This window comes from Calliphora vicina, chromosome 5 (assembly GCF_958450345.1).
Source record: "Calliphora vicina chromosome 5, idCalVici1.1, whole genome shotgun sequence".
NCBI lineage: Eukaryota > Metazoa > Arthropoda > Insecta > Diptera > Calliphoridae > Calliphora > Calliphora vicina.
Genome location: NC_088784.1, coordinates 55,442,894 through 55,458,339, shown reverse-complemented (window position 1 = coordinate 55,458,339; position 15,446 = coordinate 55,442,894). Strand labels below are relative to the sequence as shown.

At 30.0% G+C, this 15,446-nt stretch overlaps 1 protein-coding gene across 1 annotated transcript in view; it reads left to right on the top strand.

Moving 5' to 3' along the window:
* Gp210 (nucleoporin 210) overlaps positions 1-15,446 on the top strand; it is a 168,170-nt gene that overhangs the window by 114,395 nt on the left and 38,329 nt on the right. Inside the window, exon 22 of the mRNA XM_065512218.1 lies at positions 5,632-5,770. Within this exon, the coding sequence (XP_065368290.1) occupies positions 5,632-5,770 (139 nt within the window). The remainder of the gene's footprint in view (positions 1-5,631; positions 5,771-15,446) is intronic.

Below are 15,446 nucleotides of genomic sequence, written 5' to 3'. Positions count from 1 at the left end.
AAACTGAAAAAATTTTTAAATATTGACTAGTTTTTTTTGACTCCAATTGGTGCTACAGTAATGTACATATATTGTTCAAAATAACAATTCCAAATAAACAAAGAAAAATATTTTATTGGAAAATGTACGAGGAGAAAAAAGAACAAAAATTTACTACGGAGAAGAATCAAAATAGTTGTATTTATAAGTTGCACACAATTGTTATATGATCGATTGTGTCCTTGCTTACATTGACATAAGAATTTAACGAACTAATAATGTTCATGAAATTCTTTGAAAACCGATCAGCCATACAAATATTTTGTGTAAATGGGACGTTTTGGAAGTTGAAGGCGGAAAAGCTTTTGGAGCTGGAAATGTGAAGCGAAAATTAAAAATATTTTCGCGATTTACACTGAATCAATTAAGTTTCCGTACAGAAATACTTGTAATATAAACTAGCAATTTATGGTCACTTTTCAATACATATTTAAACATTTTTTTAATTAATTTTATAAAAAATTTTATAAACTAGAAATCAACATAAAAAAAATACAAACATTTTCATTAAAAACATAAAAATTTACATAAATTCAATAATTGTACTAAAAGTATCACCAAAAAAGTCTCCGTACAGTTGACCGTTTTAAGGCAAGGAACCCCAATATTAAAATTAATTGTATTTAATATGTGGTAGGTCCTCCTTTCTGAGCAATTGCAGCATTTAAATGGAATGGACCAGCTTTGTTGTTATCAGGGAATGCAAAAATAAGCAAATTTCAATGGATAGAAATAAAATTATTATTTGCCTGCAAAATTAAGGAAAAAGTCTAACTGAAATCAATGATATTGTAAAAAGACCACGCTCTTCCATTCAGTACGTTATTCAACAGTGCAAAAAAAACCGGAACATTGGCAAATAAACCAAGAAATCACCGTCCAAGAAAACTAGACCAACACTTAGAGAGAAGAATTGTACGATTTGTAGAAGGTAATCCAAAAATTAGCGCATGTGTAATTGCGGGAAACTTGAAAAGTAGTGATGAATTAACGGTAAACCCCCCAAACTGTAAGAAACGCTCTTAAACTAAATGTATAAAATGGTCGGGTAAGCCGTAAGAAGCCGCTTGTTCGAAAAGTAAACATGAGAAAGATATTGGATTACGCTATTGAGCATATTGATAAAGACTTTTTTTGAATCTAATTTTTTTTTAGCGATGAATATTTTTGGTTCTAATGGAAGAAAAATGGTATGGAAAAAGTCAAATACTGAAATGGATCCGAAGCATTTGTCGCTAACCGTAAAGCATGGAGGAGGTAACGTAATTGGTTGGAGTTGCATGGCTTCATCTGGGGTGGGAAATTTTATTTTTATTGAAAAAACGATGGATAAATATGCATACCTTAATATATTAAAAGAAAACTTAAAACAAAGTGATGCAAAAATTATGGTTGGGACGTATGTATTGCTTCCACTAAGACAATGATCCTAAACACACCTCTGGATTAGTAAAGGAATGTCTTATTTATAATGTTCCTAAGCAATTAAATCGCCCAGCTGAATCACCTGATCTCAACCCGATTGAGCATCTATGGAATCACTTGGAAAGAAAGATTCGGCAGCACAATATATAGAGTAAAGATCAGCTAAAAGCCGTTATAATGGATGAGTGGTATAAAATAGATTTCCTAACAACAACAACGCTGGTCCATTCCATACACTGCCATTTAAATGCTGCAATTGCTCAGAAAGGAGGACCTGCCACATATTAAATGCAATTAATTTTAATATTGGGGTTCCTTGCCTTAAAACGGTCAACTGTACGGAGACTTTTTGGTGATACTTTTAGTACAATTATTGAATTTATGTAAATTTTTATGTTTTTAATGAAAATGTTTGTATTTTTTTATGTTGATTTCTAGTTTATAAAATTTTTTTATAAAATTAATTAAAAAAATGTTTAAATATGTATTGAAAAGTGACCATAAATTGCTAGTTTATATTACAAGTATTTCTGTACGGAGACTTAATTGATTCAGTGTATATGTTCGGTCCCATTAACCAACCACTATTCCTAATAAAGGCATCTGCCAACTTCGTATCCGATAGTTCCACTTCGTATTCAGCGAAACTTACGAAACAAACCTAGTACATACTTTTTTAATTACCTTAGTCTGGTTTTTGGCTAATAGCGGATCACATCTTTACCGTTTTTTTTTAAATATTTTTTTTTATTATTTAGCAACAAATTTAGAGTTGTTTATACAATTCCACGAGAATGACAACCACGACTGAAAAACCAATAACCCTTAAAACTTGTTTTCAATATTATTTGAATACGAGAAAACACTAAAATGTTACTATGTGAAAGTGTTTAGAGCTTATTACAACATTTTAAGGGCAAAAATAATAGTTTACACTGACTATATTTAATTTTTTAATGTTTTAGGCTAAAATTGTGGCGAAAAGTAAGCTCCCAATTAGCATGTCGTATGAAATGAATTTGACTCTGATTGTTTTTTGCTATTATCAAATTGATTTTTGAAACCGAATATATATTTTCTATTTATTTTTTTAGTTTTGATATAGATATATTTATAGAATATATATTGTTTTACTATAAGAAAAAAATCTGTCACGTACGATATTATGTTTTATTTATTATAAAATCATTCAAAGATTGTTTATATGTATTTAAATATGACGGATTGTAAAGGAAAAATATATTGGGTTTAGTGAAAGAAATTAAAAGAAAACTTAGCGCCTCTCACGATTCACAAATTTTCGCATATTTCTACATGTACCTCAAAATTACTTCCGTTTTATGTCACGTACGATATACCCTTAATTCGCCCGATATTTTGGACAACAATGTTTCGAAAGAACTTTTAATTATTTTAAAATATAGTACCCTCTGAATGGAACATAAAGACCAAATTATTTTTCAGATTCTCTTTTTTTTGCAAAATCTATTCCACTCTATAGGAGTACAAATGTCACGTACGATGATATGGAATTGTCCATATATTATATGTATTAAGGTACATATGTGCTTTTAAAGTTAAGAAAACTGAAATTTTAAATTTTCGAATGCGGGTATCTCTTAAACTATAAGAAATGTTTTTTTAGATCTCTTCTAGTAGATTTCATATGTATATATAAAAAACTTTCAAATCTAATCGATAACAATTTGGCATTATTTTTAATTTTTCATTGACCGTTGATACCAAACTTTGGGGCCTTGAGGCTCTCTCCCCCTTGGTTTTTAAAAAATAACTGAATTTAAAAAATAAACTGGACTACATCACCTATATAACCATGGAAAATTTGATAAAAATCGAGATTTCGGAAAATCGAAATTCTCCCACTGTGCGATGAATTGTGTGGTTATATGAAACACGTCGCAATTATTTGGAGCCAACAATGAATGATCTTTAGCAAAATGAAAACATAAATTTAAAACCTCAAAAATATCAGTTAAAAGGTGTTAAACTATGACAAAATTGAATTTTATTCATGACTTTTCATTTGATACGTTTGGTGAGAGTTTCGCAAATATTGTAAAATACGAATTTCATTTCACTTTCGATTGAATTTGATTCGTGTCACATACTTACAAAAAAAAATGAAAACGAGAGATTAAATAAATAAGGTGGCTGTCATGCAAATTTCTATACAATGTCGACCTTAAAATTACGTGCTACATTTGAAAGTAACACCTTCATTGGGGTCTAGGTCACGTTTCCTTAACACGAATTGACTAAAGTAAAATATCTGCAATAAGAATGACAAAGAAATTATGTCATTGAGGCATGTACAACATTTATTTTATCTCGTTTTTTTTGTCACAAAGATTCATTTGATTTTTTTTGCGACATCTCATCAATATGCTTTAATTTGTTTTCTTTTATTTATTTTTCTGATTTTGTGAAAAGTAAAAGAAACAGTGAAAGAAAGAATGAAATAAAGAGTGATGCACAAAAGAATTCGATTAATAAAGTTAACCACTGTGTACAACAGATACGGGTCGTAATTTTTGATGATGATGAAGATAATGTTGCACAGTTGCAATTATCATTTTTTGTTTGATTTTTTTTTTTGTTGGTCGTCTACTGATTTTCCTGCATCAATGTGTCCTCCTCATTGTTTTCTCCTTCACGTACACACACAAATAAACTTAAAATGGGACACAGTCAACAGAAAGTAACACTGCTGTAGTACTGTGGAGTAAGTTCCCAGCAGTTCTAGGAGACAGTTCCGAACTAGTGATTTTACCCATCATTTAGGGTGGGAACTAGTTACTTCAATAGCTACGTGAGTGAGCAGTGACGCCCTTGACCCTTATTGATTACAATGAGATTGTCTAATAGCTGGTCCAAAGTAGTCAACGCATTGGATTTACAAACTGGTTTAATACCTACTAGATACCAAACTGGTCACTTGCTCAGCTACATAACTAGTTATTTTAACATTATATAATAAAGGATTGCTTGTAAACAAACCTTCCTGCGACAACTCTATAATGGATTGTTTTCTAAAGTGCAGTACAAAAAAACTATAGGTTACTAAGAGACACTAAAGTGACTATTGACTTCATGCTATGTTATATGGGATACCAGATACTTAAGCAAAAATAAAAATAAACTGTATGAGAAGTATATCAACATAATTTCTATAAAAGCAGTTTGTACGAATTACTCACAAAATTTTTAAAGTGACTACACTCCAGATTACTTAGAGACACTTAAGTGACAATTGTCTTCACTTTAGATTACTTGGGATGTATAAAGTAACCAATTGTTTTCTCTCTACATTACAAAGTGCACACACGTCTCAAATGACCAAAATATTGGAGTCAGCCAAATGATAAGACATTTGTTACAATTACTGTCTTTAAGGAATACATTGACTACTTGCTTAACTGCTGGGTCTCTTCCTTTTCGTTTTGTTTTTATTGTAGATATTTATTAAATCTGTAAGAGAGTGCATGGATGAGCATGTAATTGCGTGACACTCTCTCCACTCTCCAACATCATCTTCAACTGCTCTACTGCTCTGTAGTGTAGTTTATAGATACATCCATACGTACTATAAATATTTGTTTTTGTATGAGATTCGGGTTATAACTGGCTGTTGTAGAATGAACCCTTCAATTTTTGTATTTTATTGTTTGGTTCTTTTTTTTATTATTTTTTGTTTGTGTAGTTCTTGTTGTCGTTGTTATTACCAATGTCTTCTTGTTTTATGATTTTTTTTGTCTCTGTTTCTCTGTGTAACGGAAGCGGAAGCATGCAATTTGTGTTGCAACAGCAACAGAAATAGCAAGACAATGCCAATGGCGGAAGTTTATTTAATCGATGACATAAATTTATACAATCAACGGATAACTTAACTTGAGTCATTTCTCTTTATTTTTACTTGTATCCCATTTTTTTTAATAACTTTTAAAATGAACGTTCCCAACCAACATGTACTCAGATGCAGACAATCAACCCAAGATAATTTCAATTCCGTTTAATATTTATTATTCTCCAAAAAGAGAAGCATCATACGAATAGAAAGCAGAAAGTATCGTTTCTTAATACGAAGACATTAAAATATGACAAATGTACATTTATGTTTTTAATAAATTTTATTTTTTTTTTTTACAGATTCCTGTTTTGGGCTCCACAACACTACAAAAGTGTTCCAATCAACCGTTTAACTCTTCATCAGCGCTGCTGGTTAAAATTCTCTCCAATCTGGGCTTAATCGTTGTAGCAATTGTCATTTTAGCAGCTACAGTGTGGTGTAAGTATAACATTTCCTTGTATTTCAATTTGAATATTTTTTATTGATTAAAATATTTAGACGATACAAAGGAATAAATAACATTGGACAACTATGCCATATTTATTCCTGGTTAACCACGTACACTAGGGCGACTCCAAAAAAAAAAATTATGTGAAAACTCCCAACTAATGCTTAATTCATTCAAAGAAACGAGTACCATTTCTTAAAATTGTTGTCCTGACGTCAGTGAGCTGAATCAATAGATAAAAAGGACCATTTTAAAGTTTTTATGATTAAAATTTTCCAATTTTCGCTCTTTAAAGGAACCTGTGCGATATGTAAAACCAGAGATCGAAAAAATCTTAACATACATACAGTGACGGACAATACAATAGAATCACTACATATGAATTCGATTAAAGCGGTAAAACTACAAAATTTGATTTCAAAATTTAAAATTTGTTCATTATATATTAATGCTCATAACGTAACCAATAAATAGAAAAAAACAAAATAAAAAAAAATAACACATTAGAGTAACTTCGGGTAATGTGGACTACCGTTTTGTTTTTTCTAAATTTTGGCCACAATATATATGGATATTAAAAGAGTTGTGAAGCAATAAATTAGCTAATGTATTCTCTAATGGTTTTTGCAGTTGAATATTTTTTCCGTTAAAGGATAAAAAATTTATGTGAAAATATTGTAAGGAACCCAAAAATCAGCATTAAAAAAATTGGAGGGTAATATGGACCATTATATGAGGCTAATGTGGACTAGTATTTAATACATAAAATTCATGAACCAGCTAATCATGAATGATTAAAAAATTTAATTTCAATATATTTTTATTAATACAAACTAAAAAGTCGCGTTCGTGGCTTAGATAGATTGCTTACAAAGTACATAGTTATTGTCGGGTAATATGGACCAGTAGTACATAATCAAGTAATTTAAGTGGTCCACATTACACGAACTTGGGTTACAGTGGTAAAAAGTTATTTTTACCTAATAATCTAAATGTGCTTAAATTCTTACCAAATATATGCAAAACTACGTGTCCACTTTAACTATATAAAATAACCAAACATTAAATTCTACCAAGTAACTGTACCAAATTTTGTTTCTTACTTGAGCCGAAAAAAATGTTGAGCAGGCGCATTAATTTCAATACAAGAATAAAAAGTCAACATATCAATAACTCATGAAAGCAAATGTGCAATCGTCGTTTCAAACAAATTGTAAAATGTACGACAAATCAGTTTTATCATACCTTCAATAGTTTCTGAAAAAAGACACTGGTCCACATTAGACGCATAGTCCACAATACCCGAAGTTACTCTATTATGTTAAAAACGATGTCAAATCTAAAAGACTAAATAAAATATGCGACATTCATATAGAATCAATCGGTCTTAAAATGATTAAAAATAAAAAATCATCATAAGAATTCGTCGTTTTCTTAATATTTTGTTGCATATCAATTATTTCTAATAACAGCATCAAATCTTTTGGGGATTGAATTTAACAAACCATATTTCCTGAATTTTCTGCCAAAGTTCTTCCTTGTTTTTAAATTTTTCAAGTCCGAGTTTGTCTTTTACTATTTACCATAGGATTTAAGTCTGGTTATTGAGACGGCCATTCCATAACATGAATTTTGTTATATAAAAACCATTTTTTGGCAAGACCTGACGCGTGCTTTGGGTCATTATCTAGCTGGAAGAGCCATTTTAAGGGCATATTCCATTCTGCATGTGGCTTTATAACATTCTCCAAAATATTTACATACAAGTGCTTATCCATATTTTCTTTAATCCAATAAATTGGACCAACGCAATACCAAGAAAAGCATCCCCATATAATAATATTTCCCCAACCATATTTAAACGTTTTTGGTTTTTGCCATTTTTTGGACGTCTAACCCATGTCTTATCATCACTACGAATTAAATTAATGGTCGTTTCGTCCGTCCACAACACATTTTGCCACTTTTTTTATATTTTCTGGCCCACACCAATCCTTATGATTGCTCCTGGTTTTAAATGAAATATTGGTAGTGATTCTATTGTAATGTCCGTCACTGCATATGTTAATAAAAATGAAACCACTAAACTTACAGTTTTGATTTTTTTTATTTGATTGAAATTATTATTACAATTTACAAAAACAAATATTTTTATAGTTCTAATCAATAGTGATAAATTTATGAACCTTTTCCGAAAACCCTTCCATTAAGGTTTTCATAGTCATTTCTCCGTTTAAAATCTATCACAACATTGGACACCTTTCTTGTCCTCTTCAATTCTCTTTTAGCAAGAGCCCAATATCTCTCCACTGGCCCACAGTGGGGGATCTGAAAAAAAGTGGAAATAAATCTGTAACTTCTAAACGAATTGCCCGATTTTAATAAAATTTCCCGTGGCTATATAGGAGGTGTTATTAAGTTTAAGTTTTGAATTTGGGCTTATAACACCAAGTGGGGCCGAGCCACAATGCCCCAAAGTGGGGCACCTCGGGTATATCAAAAATTAAAAATGATGCCAAATTTTTGTTTGCGATCCGAATTGAAAGATTTTTATATATATGGAATCTACTAGACGAGATCTACAAAAAACATCTCGATATATTATCTCTTATATTATCCATATAATTTCTCTTATAGTTTACGAGTTATTCGCATTTGAAAAGTAAAATTTTATTTTATTTACCTACCTTGGTCTGGTTTTTTGCTAATAACGGATCCAGTTCTTGCCCGATTTTCTTGAAATATAATTTTTTGAATTAACAAGACATGTATTAATATTAGTATGAAAGAATTCAAAACTTAAACTTATCAACACCTCCTCTATAGCCACGGGAAATTTTATTAAAATCGGGCAATTCGTTTACAAGATACAGATTTATTTCCACTTTTTTTCAGATCCCCCACTGTGTGGCCTTAGCTCCAGGCAGTTGGGAGAATTTGCCTATTAAGGTACAAATACCACATTATTGTTCTAGTACCACTCAAGACCTTGCTCACCAGAGTGACAGGATGCCAATTCAGGCCAAAAATAAGTGGACACATTACGAATAAAAGTCTTATGAATGAAAGCATCCTCATTTGTAAACATTCCTTGATGTAAGTTTCGGTATTTATAGAGCGCTTTGTAACAAATGTTTGGCTTCTTTTGCCGCAACTGCATATTGCTTGCCATACTAAGAACATTTTGGGAAAAGTTTGAGCTTTTGAGTCCTAAACTTTTCTACAACATTCCCTCGAGAATCAGCAACATAAAAATACTGCGAAAAATTTTACATATGTTCGATTCGTCATCCATTATGCAGCAGGTATATTTTTTGTATAAAATTTTACTTCAATTTCCGTGCTTGTCTTTGGCCTCTAAATTTTTAGCAGAGTTCCTGTCAGGAACTTTTTGACCTTTGTATGTTTTTAAAACTGCATTGGCTTTAACTTTTCGTATCAAATAGTCCGAGTACTGAGCTAACCGGACTTCTTTCCTACCGAATGTGTTGGGAGCTCTTTTGAAAATGCTTTCTATTGGCTATAGAAACCTCATGTGGACCATTCCTTCTACATGAACGGCACGGCAGACCTTTCATTGTTTGGAAAATTTCTTGTAGGACCAAGTTGGGTTTTGTTGAAAATATTTTATAATTTTAGTACGCAATTTTTTCTCGTCACTCATTTTAATCAAATTAACAACAAATGAACATAATTGACATTAAACGTAATAACTGACATGCTTTACAAAGGTAACTGATCAAAAAAAAAAATCAAATAATTCTTCGGTTAAAAGTTTTGATGAAAAACGTGTGTTAATGTTTTTTCGATAACAGTCCTTATAAACCTTTTGTTAATGCGTTCTACTATTGTTTTTTTTCTGATACTTATTTATAATGATATGCAATTGATAAACAGTTTTAGAGAATTTCAAATTAAACTGTTGTGGATTCTCCATTCGCTCACAATTACACTTTAACGATTCTACACCTTACCATTATAATCTATAGTCAACTAAATCTTTCGAATGTTGCTTTTCGTTCTTTCCAATTTTATGTAGATTGTTAACTATTAGCTTAGTTTGATGTTCATGGTTGTTTTCATCCGTTCTACATTTTATCTAGATGATGATTGGGTTGAAGTTTATTAGTGCTACCACTTCTTATTTCTGTGTGGCTGTGTGTATTTGTTTTAACTTTTATTTGCAAAACTGTTAACCTGTGTCAACTTACGGTTCGTTGAATATTTTTATTTTGCCACTTAGAATTTTTGGTATGTCTACAGTAAGCACAATTCAATTAAAGGCACACATTTTTCTTAGTATGCATATTGAATGATTTGAAGATAAAACGTTCATGCAAATTCACTTTTAGCCAAGAGTCGATAATCTGCTTAAGATTGTTTTTGCATTTTGTTTTATATGCATTTGATTTCAGATTTTATTTAAAAAACGTTTATTTTTCACTGTTCGCACCATTCGAAGATAAAACATGTTGTTAATATGTGTTTTTAAAGTTAGTTTATTTCGAAAATGCGTAGCTTTACGTACAGAATGGGTTGTCTTTTAAAGGGTGTCACACGGTATGTATTCCATATGTATTGTGATATGTATCCAATACATACTAATTTCCATGTGTATGTCATGCGATTCATAATTTCCACGTTCACAAAAAAATTTCACAATGCACATGCAATATACACACCAGTCTAGGATCCAGGGGTGGTGGAAGATTCATTTAGTTTAGAATACGGAGATAAATATACATACATACCACTTTTATTATGAAACATACTCGTAATAATTTGAAATATGAATTATCTTTTCGTTTGCTTATTGTGCAACGCTATAAGTTAATTTTCAGAAAATTTTACAGTTTAACATATTTTTACGTTTTTACCTATTTAAAAACTTTGGTTTATTTCCTTTAAATAAACCGGATACTTTTGATTGCAAATAAAAGCAGTTTAGTAGTTTTAAATTGTAACAATTCTTTACTTATTAAACAGTTTAAATAGTCACTCAGTTTCTTAATTCACAAAACCCCTTGTATAGAGTGCATCGAGTGTATTATTGTATTCAATACAATATTGTAAGCTTGTTGTTGGAAATTTTCATACAAAAATTAAATACACTTATACACTTTTATTTTATATGTTTTTAAAAAGTTGTATTGGTTTACAGCTATACATTTGTTCACATTTCTCTGAGCTCACATAGTACCCGTATATATGAGAGAGTAATTTGAAAAAATTGAGCGACGGACTCCTTGTTATCATAGCTGCCAGATTTGACGATTTATCGTCATTTTGACGATTTTTGGTTTCAAAAATAGCAATTTGACGATTTCTTTCTCGAAAATGACGATTTTCTGCATTATGAAAATATGGTACTATTTTATGAAAAAGTTGAAGAATTTTCTCAATTTGTTGGTGAACATGAAAAGCAATATTTAGATTTTGAATTTTGTGAATTAAAATTTTTAGATTTTAAATCAATTTTTGTAAATAAATTACTGAAATAAAACGGGAAAATTCTAAAGCAAATTTTTTCTATTTTGACAAAATTTATTTAGAATATAATAAAAAATTGAAGCCGCCAAGCTTGAATTTATGCTTTAATCTCAGGCAATATTACCTTCCGAATGGACCACCTACAGCGTGGTGCTATGAAATTATCTTTAAAAAGTAATGTCAGAGATTGTTCTTTAGGGTCATAATAAGGATTTAGACATTAAATTCTATTTTATGTGTTTTATTTAAAATTAAAAAAACTTCGGAATGAAACCTTATATTATAATTAAATTGAGCTTTACTTTTTTAATTTTTTATTTTAGTGATCTCTTATTTATAAACTCCAATTTTAAGAAATGTTTTTTGATAAATGTGATGTTTTCTTTCACTTTTTAAATAGAAATTTAAAATTCTTGTTAGAAATCTTGACCTTTTTAATTCTCCGATTTTTTTGACTATTTTTAAAATTCGAAATGACGTTTTTTTTTATTTTTTATCGGGATATTGACGATTTTTTCCCAAATTCATCTGGCAGCCCTGCTTGTTATACATACTACTCTTTCAAAAACATTCATACAGTATACAATGGGTGTTCACAAACTAATAAACAAAAAGTTTATTTAATACAAGATACACGATACAAATTGTTATGAATTAAGCAAGTGTTTTTATACACGTTTATAAATTCGCAGAAATACACTTAAATTAAACACTTTATAATGCAGTTGATGTTTATTCGAACCGCGTCTCTGATAAACTAACTGACTACTGCAAACTCTGCCACTATTTACACACACGCCATCTTTCGTGAATCTTCTATAATGATCTTAAAGGACAAACTAGTATAATCGAATTCTAGAGCTTTCGATGTTAATGTCAGCAGCTTAAACATTGAGTGTTGCCATGTAACGCAAACTGGAACAAAATCGACGCAACTTCGAAATCACGGTATTAGTGTACTTGATTCAATTATGAAATAATTGAAACGGTTTAGGAAATAGTTTTTTCTGTGTAAGGTAATATTTCTTTATTTTCAGTGAAAGTTACAATAAAAAACAAGTGCCTTTAATTAAATTTCGCTAACTGTCTTATAGGTACAATGCGAACGAGCAAATATGCTGTTAATGATTTTTTTCGGGTTTTTAGAAGAGACTCAACAAATAAAGTTTAGTGGCAAGCGTTATATAAGTTTGTAGTTGCATAGTTGTATGTATATTAGAGTGACAATCAGTTGTATGGAAAAAAATTTTTGTTAAAATTTTGAAGAGTGCCGGGTGGAATATTGTGACACTAGGCCTAAATGGTAAGTGCTGAAAATTTGAGCCAAATCGGGCAACGATTTCTGGACGCGCATCGAGGTCAAAGTTCAGACATATGCAAAATTTTACTGTTAATATGGAATAAATAGGTGAAACTCGTTAACTTTCTGCATTGTTTTCTAGAAATGTGTAGATTTATTTATATTAATGAATATTACATTTAAAAAAAAATTTTGGAAATTAACCCTGTATCTCCTTTGGTTCAAAATGACCCAAAAACTGTATTATCGCCAAAATTAGAGAAAAATGCAAATTTTTCAGTTTTTGAAAAAATTTTGCTACTAAATAAATACTTTTGCAATTGAATGCACTAGAATCGAAATATGTACGTAATTATCGTTGTAATGAGATATAAATGACGAAATTTGATTAAAAAATGTTAATGTTATTACAAATTCGCCAGACCATTAACGTGTTTCAGGCCACTTGAACAAACAATTTAGGAAAAAAATTAAGATATTTCGAGAAAAATTAAAATAAAAGCTAATTTTTACTTAAAATATGTCCATATTTACTTGTATATGAGTTTTTGTCTTCGTAGGATACCGTTAAACTATTCGCAGGTATGGCCAAAAAAAATAATTTTTTTTAACGGCTGTTTCAAAACTCCATTTTCAAATTTTTAAAAATTTTGTTAAACAAATTTCAGATTTTTTCGATCATCACATTGGGGTGTATTGAGATCAAAATAGGGAATAAAAATATGAAAAAATTATGTCAATACCTCTTACAGTTTTTCCGTACCTGCGATTTAAATTTTGCGTTTTTCAAGAAAAACTAATTTTTTGTCCATATTTAGGCGAATGAGTCCAATTTCCATACTGTTATAAATTTTAAGTAAAACCTGTTCATAATATTATAGTCCTTGTAATTTTAAATATGTTCTGAAAGTTTTACTAAAATCGGAAAACGATAACCTTTAAATCGTGAAGGTCAAAGGTCAAATTTTTCAATATTTGGAATTTCTAATGAAATGATAGCGAAATGTTATACATTTTTGGGCCGATTTTAATGCAACTTAAGGAAAATATAACATGAAGTCCAGAATTTAAAATAACAGCACAAAAATGGAAATTAACCCTTAGCAGCACTTGGGGTCCAAATTACCCTCAACTTTTAAAATCACTAAAAACACAACCATTTTGACCCCAAGTCCTCTTAAAGGTTAAAATCCATTTTTGAACTGTTGTTGTAAATGCTAGATACCAATATATATTTTCCTCAAGTTTCATGAAAATCGGCCCAAAAATATATAACATTTCGCTATCTTTTCATTAGAAATTCCAAATATAGAAAAAATTGACCTTTGGCCTTCTCGATTTAAGGGTTAACGTTTTCCGGTTTTAGAAAAACTTTCGGACTATATTTAAAATTACCTGGACTATAATAATCTGAACAGATTTTACTTAAAATTAATAACAGTAAGGAAATTGGGATCATTCGCCAAAATATGGCCAAAAAAATAGTTTTTCTTGAAAAAACGCAAAATTTAAATCGCAGGTACGGAAAAACTGTAAGAGGTATTGACATAATTTTTTCATATTTTTATTCCCTATTTTGATCTCAATAAACCCCAATGTGATGATCGAAAAAATCTGAAATTTGTTTAACAAAATGTTTAAAAATTTGAAAATGGAGTTTTGAAACAGCCGTTAAAAAAAATTATTTTTTTTGGCCATACCTGCGAATAGTTTAACGGTATCCTACGAAGACAAAAACTCATATACAAGTAAATATGGACATATTTTAAGTAAAAATTAGCTTTTATTTTAATTTTTCTCGAAATATCTTAATTTTTTTCCTAAATTGTTTGTTCAAGTGGCCTGAAACACGTTAATGGTCTGGCGAATTTGTAATAACATTAACATTTTTTAATCAAATTTCGTCATTTATATCTCATTACAACGATAATTACGTACATATTTCGATTCTAGTGCATTCAATTGCAAAAGTATTTATTTAGTAGCAAAATTTTTTCAAAAACTGAAAAATTTGCATTTTTCTCTAATTTTGGCGATAATACAGTTTTTGGGTCATTTTGAACCAAAGGAGATACAGGGTTAATTTCCAAAATTTTTTTTTAAATGTAATATTCATTAATATAAATAAATCTACACATTTCTAGAAAACAATGCAGAAAGTTAACGAGTTTCACCTATTTATTCCATATTAACAGTAAAATTTTGCATATATCTGAACTTTGACCTCGATGCGCGTCCAGAAATCGTTGCCCGATTTGGCTCAAATTTTCAGCACTTACCATTTAGGCCTAGTGTCACAATATTCCACCCGGCACTCTTTGAAATCTAAAAAAAAAAAATCGGCTGTCACTCTAATGTATATATATGTGTAGTATGTGAAATCTTACTGTTTTGAAGTTTAACTAAAATCTAGGAATGATAGCTGGGAAAATGAATGTGCCCAGATTAAGCAAATCATTACATCAAAATCAAATAAATCATGTACTATGTATTAGCACTGTATTTAACCTTTTATCTATGTATATTTGAAGGTTGGAGCATATCTTACGACAGTAATAGGGTTACATATATAAGTATGATTTGTATATGGGCAATTCCATGTCATCGTACGTGACATTTCTACGCTTATTGAGTGGAATTAGTGTTTATAAAAAACCGACTTTTTAAAAAACCGGTTTTTCGGTTAACCGAAAATTGGCCTTTTCTAAAAAACCTGTTTTTCGGTTAACCGACATCGAAAAAAACCGGTTAAACCGGTTAACCGTCATATATGTGTAGAAAACATAAAATGTCAAATAAAGTCTATACAGCTTTAAAATTTGTAGTTTTTAGTAGTCAGGAATGGTTAATATTAAATAATTATAAATAAACAAAAG